Below are 20,345 nucleotides of genomic sequence, written 5' to 3' on the forward strand. Positions count from 1 at the left end.
CATAAAACATGTAGTTTACATTTACAACCATGCCATAGGATTATTATTATTTTTATTATCATTATTATATTTATTATATTTATATAGCACCAACAAATTCTGTAGCGCTTTACAATGGGTGGACTAACAAACATGTAGTTGTAACCAGACAAGTTTGATGCACAGAAACAGAGGGGTTGAGGGCAGGGCGTTTTAGCCGTTAGGCAAACAAGGCATTTGCCTTGGGCGGCATTTTCCAGGGGGCGGCAAAAAACGCCGCCCCCAAATGCCCAGGGCAAATGCCTTGTTAGCCTTGCGGCTAACTGACATTTTGGGCTGGCAGGCGGCGCGGGCGGGCGGCACTGGCGGGCGGCTGGCGAGGGAGCACTTCCTCTGAGATGTCTGCTCAGCTCCCTCGCGCGCTACAGAGTGAGGCTGGGAGCCGGAATATGACGTCATATTCCGGCTCCCAGCCTCACTCCGTGGCGCGCGAGGGAGCTGAGCAGAGTGCTCAGGGGAAGTGCTCCCTCGCCAGCCGCCCGCCAGTGCCGCCCGTCCAGCAGCCACTGGACCACCGGGGAGAAAGAGACCCCCCCCCCCAGCATTCCCAAAGGTAAGGAGGCTGGGGGGGAGGTTAAATAAAAAAATAAAAAATGTGTTAATGTGAGTGAGTGTGTGTGTCTGTTAGTGTGTTTGTGTGTCTGTTAGTTTGTGTGTGTGTGTCTGTTAGTGTGTGTCTGTTAATGTGTGTGTGTGTGTGTGTGTGTGTGTTTGCCTGTTAGTGTGAGTGTGTGTGTCTGTTAGTGAGTGAGTGTGTGTGTGTGTGTCTGCTAGTGAGTGAGTGTGTGTCTGTTAGTGTGTGTGTCTGTTAATGTGTGTGTGTGTCTCTGACTGTGTGTGTGTTTGCATGTTAGTGTGAGTGTGTGTGGCTGTTAATGAGTGTGTGTTTGTGTCTGCTAGTGAGTGAGTGTGTGTCTGTTAGTGTGTGTGTGTGTGTTTGCCTGTGAGTTTGTGTGTCTGTTAGTGAGTGAGTGTTTCTGTTAGCTAGTGTATGCGTATCTGTCAGTGAATGTGTGTGTGTGTGTGTGTATTTAGAAGGCGGGGTGGGGGAAGGGTTGGGTGGGGGGGGGGGCTGAGTTTTGTCCTGCCTAGGGCAGCACAAAACCAGGATACACCACTGGTTGAGGGCCCTGCTCAATGAGCTTACATGCTAGAGGGAGTGGGGTAAAGTGACACAAAAGGTAAGGGAAGTATTAGGGAAGTTGATTGATAGAATAGTATTCAATGAAGACAGTGTGGGGCTTTGGAGCCATTAACAGTTTAATTGATACGCTTTTGTGAGACTAGGTGAGCATCTAACGAAAAAGGAAAGGGAGTTCCAAAGGAATGGAAGTCTTGAAGGTGAGCATCAGAGGTGGGAGTATGAACAGAGGATATACGCAGGTCTTCGGCAGAGCGTGGGGGCCTAGACAGGACATATTTGTATATTAGGGAGGATAGGTAGGTGGGAGCAGCATTATGTAGAGATTTGAAAGCAAGAACCAGAATTTTAAATCGAGCCCTATATCTTAAGGGGATGCCAATGCAGGAACTGACAGAGGGGTGAGGCGTGGGTGGTACGGGCGGACAGGAAGATGAACCTTGCCACCGCATTCATGATAGACTGCAGTGGGGCAAGTTGGAAACATGTAAGACCACTAAGAAGCGGGTTGCATTAGTCAAGGCAAGAGAGAACAGTAGCATGGACCAGCACCTTAGCCGCATCTGGTGTTAAGTAGGGGTGGATGCGCGCAATGTTTTTAAGATGGAAGCGGCAGGATTTGGCGATCGACTGGACATAAGGGGTGAAGGAGAGGTCGGAGTCAAAGAGAACACCTAGGCAGTGAGCCTGCATAGTGGAGCTGATGGTAGCACCATTAACGTGGAGGGAGATAGTAACAAGGGTAGCAACACTTGAGGGAGGAAAGACCAGAAGTTCTGTTTTGGGCAAGTTGAGCTTAAGGAAGTGGGCAGCCATCCTGTTAGAAATAGCAGAGAGGCAGTCAGAGACACTAGTCAAGAGGGGCTGGGAGAGATCAGGGGAGGACAGATAGATTTGCGTGTCATCCGCATAGAAGTGATATTGGAAGCCAAAGGAGCTCATGGGTTTACCAAGCGAGGCAGTATAAATCGAGAACAGTAGGGGACCAAGGACTGAACCTTGGGGGACACCAACAGAGAGAGGTTGGGAGGAAGAGGCAGAGCCAGAGAAAGAGACACTAAAAGGTGGGGTAGGAGGAGCACCAGAAGAGAGCAATATCATGTAGACCGAGATTACAGAGGATGAGAGGAAGCTGTTTATGATCAACAGTATCAAAAGCTGCGGAAAGGTCAAGGAGAATTAAGATAGAGTAGTGACCCTGAGATTTTGCAGCGAGTAGATCGTTTGATACTTTGGTCAGAGCCGTTTCTACAGAGTGCTGAGGGCAGAAACCAGACTGAAGTAGGTTGAGCAGAGAATTGGACTCAAGGAAGTCTGTCAATCTCACATACACAAGTCTTTCAAGGAGAGGGCGGTAGTTGGACAGGGAGTTAGGGTCAAGGTTGGACTTTTTTAGAATCAGGGTTACAGTTGCATGTTTGAAGGTTAATGGAAATATGCCAGAGGAGAGGGAAGGATTGAGAATTTTAGTGAGAGGCAAAGCAAGAGAAGGAGACAGAGTATGGATGAGATGTAAGGGAATAGGAGTAAGGGACCAGGTGGTGGGGCGAGAGGACTGGAGCAGATCAGAAACCTCTTCCACTGTAGCGGGTGTGAATGAACATAGAACAGCTTAGGGAGCGAGGTTGGGGAAAATATTGTAAGGGGAAGGAGAGATATGAGAGCTCTCTTTCCTGATTGTAGAGATCTTGTCAGTGAAGTAAGTTGCAAAGTTTGTGGTGGTTAAGTCGCTAGGAGGAGGAGGAGCAACAGGGGAAGAAGAGAGTTAAAAGTTTGAAATAGTTGTTTGGGTTGGTGGGAGAGTGTGGTTATGAGGGTATTGAAATAATTTACTATTGCAGAGGAAAGAGCCAATCTGTAAGAGCGCAGCAAAAATGTATAGTGGAGAAAGTCAGATGCGGCGTGAGACTTTCTCCAGCAGCGTTCAGCAGTTCTGGAGCATTTTTGGAAGTATGGAGTCAGCTTGGTGTGCCATGGTTTTAGTTGGGGGAGATGATAAGGTTGGAAAATCATTGCTTAAACGGAGCAAAAGAGAGCAGTTATGGTGTTTTTGCCGCATTTATTCTTCTTTCTCGTTTGTTGTGTGTCCATGAAAAGTGCATGTTATTCCAGTACACATGAATGCATGTTATTCCAGCACACATGAATGCTAGTGCCTGTACCAGAGGTAAGCAACTTTCTGCACTCCAAATGTTGTGAACTACAGCTTCCATAATGGTCTTACCTCTATAATGCAAGCAAAGCATCAAGGGAGATGTTGTCTACTTCTGATCTATACACCGAGCCATGCAGCATGAGTGCAGTTAACAATGAGCTAATTTTTCCGCAAATAAATTGCATCAAAATATACTGTGCATGCAATTGATATTGCTAATATTATAGTGGAACTTTGAAAGTGGAATTTCTGCATTAGAAGTTCTGGTGAGCGGTGTCTGGATGACGAGTTTTGGTCAAACTGGGTTTTACAAGACACGAGGAAGTTGTGTAGTGGTTATAGTGCCTACAAAATCAATGCATCAGTTTTTTTTTTTTATTGCATATTTATTTTGTTAACCATGTTCAGCTAGCTGCACAAGTAGCAAAAAATCCAAAAAGCAAATAACTCCAAAATTGCCTCTGTAAATGTAAATTCCGAGACAGATTTTATTTCCATTCAATGGCTGGTGAATGTGCAGATTATATACCCCATTTGCAATTTTGTCTCTCTCTGTGTATTTGTCTAAGACTTCAAATATCCCTAAATTGACTGTATACATGTTTGAAATTTGAAATTTGGACACATTTGGAGATTTTGAGCAGTTTTATAATCCAAATATACAGTTATACAAAACAGAGGGGGGAAAAATAGTTCTGGCAATTTATTTGGACAATCTGAAATGAACAGCTGGAATGTACAATATTTCTTTGAGTGTGCATGAAATATTTTTTTTTAAATCCTTTCACAATGCTGGCTGATGTAAAGCAGATTGGGGGACGGTGGAAGGGTGATGTGGGGGGTAATTTGCCGCTCATTCTAAGACAGCAGAGTGACTGGAGTTAAATACAAGCATGCAGTGTGACAGGATATGTGATTACTTTTTTTTTATTTTTGTTTTGCAAGTTTCACAATTTTATCTAATGTGTGACTGAAGGGGGAGTGACCACAACAGGGTTTAAATGAATTAGCTAGCCCTAGCTGAAATTCCAGCTAGTCTCCATCACACAGAAGGCAGGAGGATGTTGGGGAAATACCACAAGATGTTTGCAACTGCCATCTTCTTTCTTTGCACAGGTAAGGCTAAAGCTCAGATACATTGTGCTGATTCTTGTGATGCAGATATTTCCTTTGTCTTATTAGGAGCAATGGGTAGCTGTATTGATTATATGTGCATTCTAGTTTGTGTGTCACCCAGCATCCTCGCTGGTATGTTCTGAAAAATTAGCATTCTTCAAACTATGTGGTGTAGGTCCATTATTTTTATTGCCATTTATATAGAGCCAACAGATTACGTAGCGCTTTGCAATGTTATAAGAGGGAGGTATTTAACTATAAATAGGACAATTACAAGAAAACTTACAGGAACGATAGATTGAAGAGGACCCTGCTCAAACGAGCTTACACTCTATAGGTCAATGCAATCTTTTTTTTTTTATATCTGTGTGTCCTAAGTATGAAATGAGTATTGTCTTTATTTTTACCTTAGATGAAAGTAATTTGTTTTAAAGAATGTCATTCATTTATTTTAACAATAATAAATTAATTCATTAAAATAAATTTTTTTCAATGCTTATTTAAGCAACTAAAAAAAAAAATGACCAATTACAAAAAAATGTAGAGAAATTAACAAAAACAATGCTATATTTTTCAGGTTTAGGCTAACTGTTTTGTATCTACTTTTCCAAATCTAACTGTTTTAAGGCTGTGAAAAACACAACCACATCATTGGGATTACAATCCATTGCAGCTGAGGTAATAGATATTGTCTTTGTTTTGGACTGAAGTTACTTCAGACAAAGTTTAGAAGGCTCTCAAGTTGCATGACAACTGCTTCATGCTTATAACTTAGCAGTTAATAAGATGTAATATTTTTCTTTTTGGTTATAATTCAAATATTGCACAAAAGACCTCTATAAGGACAAATAGGGTATTTGATTTTTATTTGGAGTGGGGGTGGTAAGGGGGTGTAAATGACTCTCTGAGAGTGTGTCTCAAAAGTACAGAGTAACAGCTGTTTAAATCACATTAAACTGTACTGGAGAATAGTAGTATAGTATACTATTTAACTTTTATTTTCCTACAAATAATGCAATCTTGTTTACATTTAATACAATTTGCATTGATTTTTTTTATAAAATGTTAGTGCATTAACAGTTCCTATTAAAATTATGTTTTTGATGACTTTAAATTATGTTGTATAAATTAAATCATGCAGCACAATACATGTCCAGATAAATGTGATTAATTTAAAATGACCATAAAAAATAATATTATTAGCATTTATATTGCGTCAACCTATTCCACTGTGCATTACAATATCACTAAGGGGACTAATAAAAAAATTAGATAAACTATTTCAGCTTTTAACTGGAACAATAGGTTGATGAGGACACTGCTCAAATCAGTTTACAATCTATAAAACTATTGTTGCACTTTGAAATTAAAAAGTAGCCACAAAATGTTATGGCCATGTATGAGTTACTTTTTAAGAGAATGTATATATGAAAAGGAATGCGCCCTGATTTAGTATTTTGGTTTAACACTTTGAGAAACAGGAGGAAAGCATTAAGTCTGCTTTATGGAGAGTTGTGCAGAGGAATGTGTACACTTCCTTTCCCAGGAGAGGGTGACTTGATGCAGGGATCTAATTTCTACATCAATTGGTCCTGCTAACTGTTAACCACTAAAGTTCTAGAGACCTTAGTCTCTAATAGATTGTGACTTGCAGGGCTGGGATTGGATTTTCTGCAGTAGATGTCTTAAGGACATGGGTCAATAGAGAAAGTGAAGTTTTTTCTTTTGAATGCACAACATTCTGATTAGTTCACTTACAGGGTAATTCACTAAACGCAGAATTTTTGTGAATTTAATTCCACGCGGCAAAACTGCGGTTAAATATGAAACAAGATCTGACTATACCAGAGTTGGAGAATCTTTCACGAGCAGCTATTTTCACTACACTTTTGCCTTGTGGAAATAATGCACACACATTTGAACGTTATTGAATACTCCAGTCACATGACTAGGACTGTCATTTAACATGCACCAAATCTTCACCTGGACTCAATTTGACCACAACAGCTGTATGTATTGCACAGTTAACTGACCCTCCTAACATAGGAGCTGTGGGTCCTCAGCTGGTTAGATATGTAATCCTTGGAAGGATGAGCTCATACTATGAAAACATTATTATAATAAATTTTTGGACCTACTAGAGGTCTATTTTCTAGCCTGGGGAACAATGATCTCATGCTTAAATCCATGTTCTGGAACTTTTTAGACTAAAAACATGGAGTCAAGATATTTTGTTTGAAATTGATTTATTACATTGTGGTATTGTAGAATTTGATAGCTAAATTCTGTAGCATGTGGCACTTGAGTTATAAAGGAAAGTTTTCCAGTGCAAATACTGGAACTAGTTAGATGTTCAATCCTGGAAAATTATGTACTCATCTTCAAAAATCATGTAAACTCTGCAGTAATTTAAAAAATGAACACAAAACATGAACATGAAAAAATAAAATTAACAATATTATTACAATGAACATTCTAGAACTAAAAAAACGCTGGAGCCCAGTTATGTATTCAGATTCAACGTTGCCATAGGCTTAGCCAAATGTATGGCCCTCCAGTCACACAGAGATTAAACCTACTGTACTACAGAGTGCAGACTCACATTTGAGTTGCAAGGGGTCAGTAGGTACCCGTAATAGGTGCCTCAAGAAATTTATTCAGTGGATGACTGTAGCGGATTGGTACCGGGCTGTCCCACGACATGTATGAGAATAAGTGTATTTGGTCATATGGCTGGTTTAATGTGTATGTACATGTATAGAAAGCATGGTATCCGGGTATAATGACAGTTAAATGTATGTAAAGAATTGTATTCCTCTAGTTGTTCGGTAGAATCATTCAAATAAAACAAGGGAATGAAACTACCGAACAACCAGACCACCCAGGAATGAGTGTGCCTCCAATTACCGTTTGCAACAATGTTGCAAACAGGTAATTGGCAATCAGTGCAGTGTGGTCTTTGTCCTCTGGGTGGCCGCCATTCGGGAAACAAACACGTGGCGGCGGCCATCTTAAACTACCGAACAGCGGTGTTTTGCCGTCGAGTGTCTGGAACTAAAATCGGACACTTGACTAGGCAAACACCGCTGAGACCTCCATACTTCCAGAAATTCGTATGGAAACTACCGAATGACCCGCCGTTCGGTAGAAAGAGCCCCATAAACAAGGGAATTCATTCAAACCCTCTCCAGGCTCTATAACACAGGCAATTCGCCTGTTTTCATTCCCTTGTTTGTGACCGACCGCAGGGCCAAAATGCATGGAACTGTTTTCGGATACTTTACCCATGCGGTCGGTCAAATCTTTGGAACCCCATATCTCACGAACCATTCATCCGAATGGGCTAATTTTTAAGTATTATAAAGTAGTAGGACGCCTGATCAACAGGATCTTTTGTAGTGTGTCCACAGAATCTTAGGTAGGGGATAACCCTTGAATATTTAATAAATATAGAGACTGGGGGTGGACCCGAGCCCACAAGAGCTCAGGGACACCAAGAAAGATTCTATGAGTCTACTCTTAGTGGACTGAAAATGAAAAACACCTTTATTGTAGGGTACAAATTCCCCAAAAGTAGTAAAGGAAACTTATAAATAATGCTAACACATCTAATAAAAAAGTGGGAGGTGGTAATATATGTATCAGAGAAAGGAGTGAGCAATTGAATATTACACTGTCCACTACTTGAAAACCGTATAGTCAAGGTTTTTTTTATATACATATGGTTAGTGTGGAAAGTAGATAGTAATCATAGCTTGAGCGATCTAACAGGCCTTAGAGGGAGATAATAACAAGAATAGTATCTCTAATAAATAAACCCGTTAACTTAGTTGCTAGTAGGATTGATACAGATAGTCATTAAAGCCTTAGACAGAGTATCCATTATATCCAAAACTAGCAAATCTTGTGTTATAGATCGCTATTGCTTTAAAATACTGAGCTTCACCACAGTGCTTGAGACTAGCTTGTCTATGTAAGGGGTTAAATGCCCAAAACAGTGGCTTAGTATATAGTTCACAGACCAATAGTGGAAATGCTATTGCTTATATTGAAAAACCACTGAGTTGCACTCTAGTATCTAAAAAGGGTATCCATATATGGAGCTAAATGCCCCCAAATGGTTAGTGTATCGCTTATATAGATCTTAGAGAGCTCTTAATAATCTATTATTCTGCAGAGCTTTAGAACTTGTGATCTCTCCAAATAATTTTGTAGCAAAGCTTAAGAAAAACTGATATTCATGCTATTGCTTCTTATTGAAGAGCCACTCCGTTTCACTCTAATATCTAAAAAAAGCTATCCATATAACGAGCTAAATGCCCCTAAGTAGTTAGTATACCGCTTCTATAGATTTTAGAAAACTCATACAGAAAAAATGATTTCTTAGAAAAAGTCCTGTTGCACAGACTTAAGGAGCAAGTATAACATTGTAACCCCTATTGAGAAGTTACTAAGTGAAACTTCCCGGCCATTTAACTATGAGAAGCGCCCAAATTGCTCTAATCTGATATCAGCATCAGTCTCCTATATTCTCATCCACCTCCCTCCACCTAGTGAACACACACAAAGTGCTGGTGATCGTTAAAAAAGCATAACCTAACGCACGTTTCGGCGCTATGCAAGCGCCTTTCTCAAAGGTAAATGTGACACTGCCGCCCGCTCGTTTTTATATCTCTTTACTTTTGGCTGGTAGCCTATCACAGGGCGCATCTATTCAGATTCACTCGCGCCAAAATTAGGATGGGCGGTCTATGCGTCATAGCTCCGCCCATCCACGTCAATGGGGGTGTGTATAGATGCTGCCGACCATGTGATGCAGTTAATACCATGACCTAAAAAGGTATGGGGTATTCTTCTTGCGCTTAGTGCATCAATTGTGATGGATGGATTACATCCCGAATATGGGATTGTAAAGCATCCTTGCTGTACATCATGCACTCATTCGAAGGAATAATATTGATTGCTGAGATATATGTATATAGAGGGCGTATAACTAACACTCCCAATGGTGTGTTAAACTTATACATATCTTGAACACCCAGTTCACTGGGAATACACCAGAAGGATAATTACATAGTGGTTGTCCTAGAGATATGAGTTGTACACACGGTTCAGTGAGGGCGTGATTACATTTTTTAAGGGTACAGTTACTAAAAGGAATCCTGTAGACTGTATAGTAACTCAATGTAGGTTCCGTTCGTTCCTATACTGCCCTATTGCATAGTTGGGTGTGTAATCTATATGTTAAGAAAGTATCACATTTTGAGTTAGCTTGTGTTAAGTGTTGTAACCCTCATATATCTTAGGTGTAGAATTATGTCACGAGTAGACAAACTCTTTATACAATTATACATATTTACATATTTACAAATTTACACTTATGGATATCCTTTAGGTACGCTCAACTAATGAAGGGAGTAAATGTGAACCCCTCGTTGAGTCCTTTGGGTGATAAGGTGTCTAGTTTGTGGATCCAGTAACATTCCCTTCTTTTGAGGGCCTGGTCCAGATCGCCTCCTCTTCTGCCCATCTGGATCTTCTCGATGCCTGCAAATTTGATGCAGCGGGGTGTGTCCATATGTTGGGACCTAACATGTCTGGCTACTGGGGTATCCCTACTTGATGTCACTGAGTGGACATGTTCCATTATTCGTTTTTTGAATGGACGTATGGTTTTACCAACGTATTTCATTCCACATTTACATGTTAGTAAGTAGACCATTCCAGACGTATTGCAATTAAAAAACTGTTTTATGGGAATAGTAGTGGTATCAGTTGAGTCAGTGATTTGTTTAGATCCCTTAGCGATGAAACCACATGCTACGCATCTCCCACATTGATATGTGCCCTGCACCGTTAGCCAATTCTTAGATGTATGTCTAGATGTAGATAGGTGGCTGGGTACTAATATATCTTTAATATTTCTACCTCTCCTGGCCGTAATAGACACTCTCGAGGGGATGATGTCCCTTAGGTGTGAGTCTTGTGTCAAGAGTGGCCAGAATCGGTTTAAGATCCTTTTTGCTTCCTCCCAGCCCGCATCATAGTTGGCTATACATCTGATTTGTTTATCCGTATTCTTTTTGTTGTTTTGCAGAAGTATTTCACGGTCACTATCTAGTGCCCTTTGGTAGGCTTGTTTCAGGCATCTTATAGGGTACCCTCTTTCTCTAAATCTTTCTCTTAGTATCCTGGTTTTTCAATATAAGCAATAGCATTTCCACTATTGGTCTGTGAACTATATACTAAGCCACTGTTTTGGGCATTTAACCCCTTACATAGACAAGCTAGTCTCAAGCACTGTGGTGAAGCTCAGTATTTTAAAGCAATAGCGATCTATAACACAAGATTTGCTAGTTTTGGATATAATGGATACTCTGTCTAAGGCTTTAATGACTATCTGTATCAATCCTACTAGCAACTAAGTTAACGGGTTTATTTATTAGAGATACTATTCTTGTTATTATCTCCCTCTAAGGCCTGTTAGATCGCTCAAGCTATGATTACTATCTACTTTCCACACTAACCATATGTATATAAAAAAACCCTTGACTATACGGTTTTCAAGTAGTGGACAGTGTAATATTCAATTGCTCACTCCTTTCTCTGATACATATATTACCACCTCCCACTTTTTTATTAGATGTGTTAGCATTATTTATAAGTTTCCTTTACTACTTTTGGGGAATTTGTACCCTACAATAAAGGTGTTTTTCATTTTCAGTCCACTAAGAGTAGACTCATAGAATCTTTCTTGGTGTCCCTGAGCTCTTGTGGGCTCGGGTCCACCCCCAGTCTCTATATTTAATTTTTAAGTATGTTGGTCCCCCAGAATAGAGCTATCTGGGGATGTTGGATTTGTGGATGTACCCCAAGTAGTTAGGGTACATCCAAAACTCGGGGAAAACTGTGTACACAATAAGGGGATTATGATGCTAGAGGAGGGGAGGAGATCTGTGGGAGGTTACTACTTAGAGATTGGATAATGTCTTAAGTGATAGAACCTCCTCCCTTGCATGGGAGAGGGCTTTATAAGGAACTGTGGAATAAAGCTTGTCAGTCTACTCCTGAAACTGTGTGTCGTCCAGTTATTGGGATTGCGATGGGGATACTGCTGTATTACTTTACCTGCTGGAAACCTTGCCTATGGACTTAACATCACCTTGTTCCTGAGCCTCACTGGAATCTCTAGTGGAGAATAGCTGTGCAAGATCGGCTCTCCGCTACATTGGTTGGCAGCGCTGGGATCCAAACTCACAGAGGAACAAGCGTAAATGGAGTACGGATGGAGATTGATTTTTCTGCGCTAAAACGCTCCACGCTAAAGGACCTCCTAGAGGCAAGGGGTATACAAGCCAGCAATAAGAAGAAAGCAGTACTTGTTACAGAACTCATGGCAGAGTACAGAATGGAGGGCGATTCAGTTCCGGCACAGAGGGAGCCGGGAGGAACACCACAAGGATCGGAATTCCAGAGGCAGGTTCAGTTCAGGCTATCCTTTTATGGGGAAAACCCCCCAACAGAAATTGTTACCAGGACAATGGCCGAGGTACAAGAATTCATCCTAAGGACACAGGCACCAGAACAAAGCTCTGCAATTAATGTGCCACAGGAAGGTAAGCCTAAAATACCATACCAGGCTTTTAAAACATATGTGGAGGCAGAGGAAGATATAGACGCTTTCCTGCAAGACTTTGAAAGACTGTGTGCACTGCATAAAATTAACGCAGAGGACTGGGTACCTATTTTGTCCGGAAGGTTAACCGGGAGGGCAGCAGAGGCATATCGGACTGTACCTAATGACGAAATAAGGAATTACAGTAAAGTGAAAGAAATTATACTCGCCAGGTATGCTATAACACCCGAGGCATACCGGCGGAGGTTCCGGGATCTAAAGAAAACAGAGAAGGACTCGCACGCAGAGTGGGCATGCCGATTACAGGGGGCAGCGCTCGGGTGGGTGCAAGCTAGCAAGGCACGTTCTATGGAGGATGTAATACAAATGTTGCTGATGGAGCAGTTCTATGAGGGAGTAACCAATGAGGTCCAGGAATGGGTAAGGGACAGAAACCCTACTTCCCTTACCGAGGCGGCTAGGAAAGCGGATGACTACCTGGATGCACGCAGGTCACAAAAACCTGCAGCTCCAAAAGCAACCTTTAAAACATTCGGGGGAAACAACTACACCCCAGCTCCACCGAGACCGCTACCACCACCGCCACCACCCGCTGCACAGCCCCGGTTCCGACAACCCACCGCTGGCCCCTGTCATCACTGCCAGAAGTGGGGACATTATAAAAGGGAATGCCCACAGCTACGGGACCGTTCCACCTGGATTCGTCCAGGCCCACCTCCACCCAGGGCGGCCGCAGCCCACCACTACCAGGACCTAGTCACCACCCCATATGGTTCCGCAGTCCCCATTACTACTGTGGAACAATGGGAGGTACTGCACGAGGCAGATCCGGTCCAGGCCAATGTGGATAATCTACGGCACCATCGACAGACGGTATATCTGAATGGTACAGCAGTCCGGGGATTACGAGATTCGGGAGCCACCATCACTTTGGTACAGAGCCACCTGATTTCAGATCAGGCAAAACTGAACAAAACTGTTGCCGTCCGGGTAGCTGGGGGAGCAGTGTACCGGCTACCTACAGCAAGGGTACATTTACATTGGGGAGCGGGGGCAGGGGAAGTGGAGGTGGGGTTGATGCCACATTTACCGGCGGAGGTTTTATTGGGGAACGATCTGGGGAGGCTCACTTCTGCTTTTGAGCCCCAGTCACCCACCACAGGAGAGGTCAACCCTGTAGTCACCCGACAACAGGCCCGCACCCAGGACCACAACACACTGCCGGAGGTCCAGGTAAGCAACCCTACCCCCCCTCTAGAATGTGTCCCCTGGGCTCCACCTAATGAATTTGTAGCTGAAGTCGCAACAGACCCCACGCTTCAGGTGTATAGGGACAAGGTTGGCACGGGTTCCCCCGGGGCGGAGGGAGAGAAGTTTATCTGGGATAAACAACTTTTATACAGGGAAACAACCAAACAGATTACGGGGTTAGACCCGATAGCGAGGAGACAATTAGTGGTACCACAGCGGTACCGGGCTGAATTACTCCGGATAGCGCATGATATTCCACTATCCGGACATCTAGGGGTTAGTCGCACCAGGTACAGACTAACCCAGAGTTTCTTCTGGCCAGGGATTAGCCAGGAAGTACGCAGATATTGCACGACTTGCGATACCTGCCAGAGAGTGGGAAAAAGGGGGGACCGCAGGAAGGCTAAACTTCACCCCTTACCCATAATAGAGGAACCTTTTAGCCGAATAGCGGTGGATCTGATAGGCCCCCTCAATAAAGTTAGCCCGTCAGGAAAACGGTATATTTTAACGGTCGTAGATTATGCCACCAGGTATCCAGAAGCAGTGGCTCTGACCAACATCCACGCTGAGACGGTCGCGGATGCCCTCATGCGGATATTCTCCCGGATGGGATTACCCAGGGAGATTATCTCGGATCAGGGTACCCAGTTTACCGCAGAATTCACCCAACACCTCTGGAGGATCTGTGGCATTAAGCCTATTATCAACGCCCCTTACCACCCCCAGACGAACGGGCTCTGCGAACGATTCAATGGTACCTTGAAGCAGATGCTCCGAACCTTCGCAGAGACCCACAAGGACTGGGAACGATTCCTGCCGCACCTCCTATTTGCATACCGGGAGGTGCCGCAGGAATCCACAGGGTTCTCCCCGTTTGAATTATTGTTTGGAAGGAGGGTCCGAGGCCCATTGGATCTTATTAGAGAGCATTGGGAGGGAGACCGGAGCACAGATGGCACTCCCATCCTACCATATGTGTTGGCCTTTCGGGACCGCCTAGAAGCGTTGACCAAGACGGTACGGGAAAACCTTCAGGAGGCCCAGACCCGCCAGCGTACATGGTATGATCGGGGAGCCAGGGACCGTAGCTTTCAGGTCGGGCAGAAGGTACTAATTTTAAAACCTGTCCGACATGATAAGTTACAGGCCGCCTGGCAGGGCCCATATAAGGTGGTGGAGCAAAGATGCGATACCACCTATATTATCGGCCCCTGCACAGGGACTGGGGGGCGACGCATGCTCCATGTGAACATGCTGAAGCCCTACCACGAGCGTACTGAGGAGGTAACCGCCATCTGTGCCCCTAACACGGAAGAGTTTGACAGCTTACCCCTCCCCGATTTGCTGGGGGATGGGCAGCTGTCCGGAGATTTAGGGGAGGTTACGCTGGGAGATCGGCTGAGCCCACAGGAGCGGATCGAGGTACAGCAACTATTGGAAGAGAAACGCGACACGTTCTCTAATGTACCTGGATACACGCCTCTGGCAACTCACCGGGTCGAGACCCCAGGGCAACTACCCATGCGCCAGACGCCATACCGCATTCCAGAAGCGGTACGGGCAAACATGCGTAAGGAGATCGACGAAATGCTCCAACTGGGGGTGATTGAACCCTCAGACAGTCCTTGGGCATCTCCTGTAGTCCTCGTACCAAAGCGAGACGGTACGACCCGCTTCTGCGTGGACTATAGGAGATTGAACGAGAAGACTGTATCTGACGCCTATCCGATGCCCCGGATAGACGAGTTACTGGACAGAATGGCCAGGGGCCAATACCTCACCACTATTGACTTGTGTAAAGGGTATTGGCAAATCCCCCTGGCCCCAGACGCCATCCCGAAGTCGGCCTTTGTCACCCCATTTGGCTTGTACCAGTTTAAGGTCATGCCATTTGGGATGAAAAACGCCCCAGCCACCTTCCAAAGGATGGTGGATCGACTCCTAGATGGATTCCAGGACTATACATGTGCCTACCTGGACGATATTGCTATTTTTAGCAATACGTGGCAGGAACACTTAGCTCACATCGGAGCTGTACTAGATAGGATAAGGGAAGCAGGTCTGACCTTGAAGCCGGCCAAGTGTAGTATCGGCATGGCTGAGGTACAATACCTGGGACATAGAGTAGGGTGCGGTAAACAAAAACCCGAACCCGCCAAAGTAGAGGCTGTAGCCCAGTGGCCCACCCCTAGGACTAAGACCCAGGTTTTAGCGTTTCTAGGGACAGCAGGGTATTACCGGAAGTTTGTTCCCAATTATAGCGCCCTGGCCAAACCCCTCACTGACCTGACCCGTAAGAACCTTCCCCGCCAAGTAAACTGGACCCCGGAGTGTGAGCAGGCATTCCAACAATTGAAAAATGCACTGATAAATGCCCCTGTCTTGGCAGCTCCCAATCCAACTAAACGTTTTCTTGTTCACACAGACGCTTCTATGTTTGGATTGGGGGCAGTACTGAGTCAAGTCGGGGCCGATGGCGGGGAACATCCAGTGGCTTACATCAGTCGCAAACTGTTACCTCGAGAAGTAAGCTACGCCGCCATCGAAAAGGAATGCCTGGCTGTGGTGTGGGCCCTAAAGAAGCTACAACCCTATTTATATGGACAGCCCTTTTCCTTGCTCACGGATCACAACCCGTTAGTCTGGCTGAACCGGGTGGCTGGAGACAACGCCAGGCTGCTGCGCTGGAGTTTGGCGCTACAGCCTTTTGACTTTAATATCCAGTACCGGCCGGGTAAGCAGAATGGAAATGCTGACGGGTTATCAAGACAAACTGACTTAGAGAAATGATCCGTGAGCCCCCGGACATCCCCAAGCCGATCCGTGTTGGATCAGACTGTGTATGCCGGCTTGTGGGCAAGGGGGAGCAGTGTAGCGGATTGGTACCGGGCTGTCCCACGACATGTATGAGAATAAGTGTATTTGGTCATATGGCTGGTTTAATGTGTATGTACATGTATAGAAAGCATGGTATCCGGGTATAATGACAGTTAAATGTATGTAAAGAATTGTATTCCTCTAGTTGTTCGGTAGAATCATTCAAATAAAACAAGGGAATGAAACTACCGAACAACCAGACCACCCAGGAATGAGTGTGCCTCCAATTACCGTTTGCAACAATGTTGCAAACAGGTAATTGGCAATCAGTGCAGTGTGGTCTTTGTCCTCTGGGTGGCCGCCATTCGGGAAACAAACACGTGGCGGCGGCCATCTTAAACTACCGAACAGCGGTGTTTTGCCGTCGAGTGTCTGGAACTAAAATCGGACACTTGACTAGGCAAACACCGCTGAGACCTCCATACTTCCAGAAATTCGTATGGAAACTACCGAATGACCCGCCGTTCGGTAGAAAGAGCCCCATAAACAAGGGAATTCATTCAAACCCTCTCCAGGCTCTATAACACAGGCAATTCGCCTGTTTTCATTCCCTTGTTTGTGACCGACCGCAGGGCCAAAATGCATGGAACTGTTTTCGGATACTTTACCCATGCGGTCGGTCAAATCTTTGGAACCCCATATCTCACGAACCATTCATCCGAATGGGCTAATTTTTAAGTATGTTGGTCCCCCAGAATAGAGCTATCTGGGGATGTTGGATTTGTGGATGTACCCCAAGTAGTTAGGGTACATCCAAAACTCGGGGAAAACTGTGTACACAATAAGGGGATTATGATGCTAGAGGAGGGGAGGAGATCTGTGGGAGGTTACTACTTAGAGATTGGATAATGTCTTAAGTGATAGAACCTCCTCCCTTGCATGGGAGAGGGCTTTATAAGGAACTGTGGAATAAAGCTTGTCAGTCTACTCCTGAAACTGTGTGTCGTCCAGTTATTGGGATTGCGATGGGGATACTGCTGTATTACTTTACCTGCTGGAAACCTTGCCTATGGACTTAACATCACCTTGTTCCTGAGCCTCACTGGAATCTCTAGTGGAGAATAGCTGTGCAAGATCGGCTCTCCGCTACAATGACTGGTCCAACATAGAGTAAAATTGTGCTGTTGTGATTTATGAAGGCACTCTGTTCGCCCAATGTAAATATTAAAGGAACAAACTGTAATGCTTATGGCAGTTCTCTGGCTGAGGTAGAGGAGGTGGAAAATGGCATGTAGTTTACTGTTCTAAAATTGTTTGATTCTTTACAAAGGTGGGGCACCTGGGCACTCCTAGCACCACAACAAGTAGAGTACCCTGTATTGGTTATGATGCTCAGAATGTTTATTTAAGCCTTAAAAGGGATACAGCTGATATTGCAAAATCAGATGAAATCGGTTTTAGTGATATCATAGCAGACCGGAAGAGCCACAGCAGTTGAGTGGGCCAAATAAGTTTCAAACCATTCTGGAACAGTTTGCCATGGTAGTTCTTGAGCTTTAATCACTAAAGCACACTGTAGTGGTTATGGTGATTGCAGTGCCCTTTTTTTTGAGGCGTTAATAATATACTGAACTCAACCGTCTCTTCTATAACACCATTTTATTTTACACATTATAAGAAGGCTCGAGTTTTTATCTAGAATACTTAAAGGAAAACATCTACGCTGGTAACAAGTGTCTTTAGATGAGGAAAAGAGCATTCTGGGAGAAAAAAACAGAGGTTTTAAGGAGTCATAGTCAACTCTCTATAAAAGGTTTCTATTATAGGATGTTTTACTTCCCATTTCCTAATAATCAACTATATTTTTGAATTCTCCTACTATGTTAGCATTTATTGTGACTTATAGAAACTTTTTCAGTAATCTCCTTTAAATATGTGAAACTATTTCCTAATTTTAAACTTTGATTACCAACCCTCCTATGAAGAAGTGGCACAATTTTATCCTTTAATTACCACATATTTAATTCATCTTTATGTAAAAAATGTCTCTGTTTATATGGTGCAGCTTGTACTCCAAAGAGATATTGACTGTATAGGTTGATGCAAGCTAATTCTTGATATGTATTCAATATAATGGAAAACCAGTGTTTTTATAATTACTATTACTATTATTATTATTATTATTGCTATTTATATAGCGCCAACAGATTCCGTAGTGCTTTACAATATTATAAGAGGGGGTGATTTAGCTATAAATAGGACAATTACAAGGGAACTTTTTAATATTATGTTAATGTATCCCTTACATTTAATAAACACAGTTAATGATCTACAATTTCCCCCAAAGACAGCAAATGATTACCACAAGTTTCAACAAATGAATCCCCCGTTCCCCTCCCACATAATTACAGAGCCCCCATCTCCTCCCATCCTTTTGTCTCCCCATATCCTCCTACTATAAACAGCCACTGTTCGGCAGCTCTCTGTTAACATAGCAGTTTTACTCATCTAATGGATAGGTCAAACTAGTACTGGAGATAAACTATTTGATCCCATAGACTATTGCTGTGCTGGAGTTTATGGGATAAGTCTGTTTATGAAGAATGGGTCTGCCTGCAACTGTATTGAAGTAAGATGCGAAGGTATTTCAAATTTTGTAAAATTATTTATTTAATGAGAAATGGGCAAGACCAAATAATACTTCAATGTTGAAACTGTGATATAGCATAACAATACAGTAAGACTGTGCAGAGAGTACTATGAACCAATAATTACCTACAAATCAAATGAGCGACATAATTCATGTCTCATAGATAGAGATTGTAATGAGAAACAAAAGAAGAAAGAGGAAATAAAGGTGAAGGAAGGGGAACAGGGAAGGGTATATGTGTTGCGGTCACCGGCCCGCCGAGCCTCACGGTCGTGCCCGACCGGCACGACCGCACCGACTACACGAGCTTACCTGCTCGTCGGCGAGCCGGGAACCGCACACTTAGTTCTTCCGGGCATCACGCCCGAATCCAATATGGCGCCGACCACGTGGTCGCGTCTATGGATAGCCCCGCCCCCGAGAATTATACTAACGTGTGCGTGACGTCACGACGTCAACGCACACGCACATTTTGGGGTCAGAGGTCGCCCTCTGACCAATCACAGCCTAGAGAGGGGTATTTAAACCCCTAGCTTTTCCCAGTACTTTGCCCTGTCGTGGTTTCAGTTTCCTGGTTTCCTGAAAGTGCTATTTTCGTGTTTCTGATTTCCTGGTATCCTGATCCTTGGCGTTTCCCTGTTTATTCTGATCTCTGGTTTCCCTGACTTGGCTTGTTTAATCGGTGTAACGGACCATTTCAGCATATGAGGGGTTAAATTCCGTTTAGGCGATAATCCCCTTTTCTCAGAAAGGCACAGCTACTGCAGAACATCAGAACTCACGAACTGAATATAGGTGAATAAGGTAGCACTCCAGCTGGAACCTCACAAATAGCTGCTAGCAGATGAATAGGAAAAGCAGACATCAGCTTACACTCCTAGCAGTCAAATCTCCAACAGCATACAGTGAATCCCCCCAAGAACGAGACAAGGCTCCATGTTGGAGGTCAAGCAGTGGTCTGAGGTGCTGGGCACCCAGACTGGTTTTTATTACATGAGTACACATACAGGCCACACCCAGGGGGAGGCATAAAATAACCAATAACATAGATGTTACCTCCCACACATCCCCTCCCCTTAGTGTGACACTTAATCCCATAATGTGTACAGTTCAAAATATACTTTTACACAACTTTCATAACTTTAAAACCATACATCACATTCACATAAAAATACATATCCACAATCAATCCATTCAGGGGAACAACATATTAAAAAATGGCACGAATCAGACCAGGGGTTCAAAAGTTAGTAAAAGTATCTTTTATTCCCCCTGGCTCAAACAGTAAAAGTAAAACATCCCCACAATGCATCCTGGCTTCCTTCCTTCTGCCCTGGAGATAATTGGAGAAGAAATCTAATTATCCAGGACTAGAGGCAGACTCCATTAACCACATGGTTGCAAAACAACATAAAACTCTTTAAAATACATAAAGTCACATTTTATACATTAAACACAGACATTTAACATATCCCCAGATAGCTCAGGTCTGCGTGCACATTATTAGGTGAATGGCACGCAGACCACACAAATACAG

General features: G+C 43.6%; 1 protein-coding gene across 2 annotated transcripts in view; it reads left to right on the forward strand.

The window, feature by feature from the left end:
* Window positions 1–4,272: 4,272 nt before the first annotated feature.
* LOC134600986 (T-cell immunoglobulin and mucin domain-containing protein 4-like) overlaps window positions 4,273–20,345 on the forward strand; it is a 97,327-nt gene continuing 81,254 nt past the window's right edge. Inside the window, exon 1 of one of the 2 annotated variants that reach the window (XM_063445391.1) lies at window positions 4,273–4,451. In XM_063445391.1, coding sequence (XP_063301461.1) covers window positions 4,397–4,451 — 55 coding nt within the window. In that variant the 5' untranslated portion in view covers window positions 4,273–4,396. The remainder of the gene's footprint in view (window positions 4,452–20,345) is intronic. The other variant, XM_063445390.1, reaches the window with a different exon arrangement.

The sequence above is a fragment of the Pelobates fuscus genome, chromosome 3 (genome assembly GCF_036172605.1).
Source record: "Pelobates fuscus isolate aPelFus1 chromosome 3, aPelFus1.pri, whole genome shotgun sequence".
Lineage (NCBI taxonomy): Eukaryota > Metazoa > Chordata > Amphibia > Anura > Pelobatidae > Pelobates > Pelobates fuscus.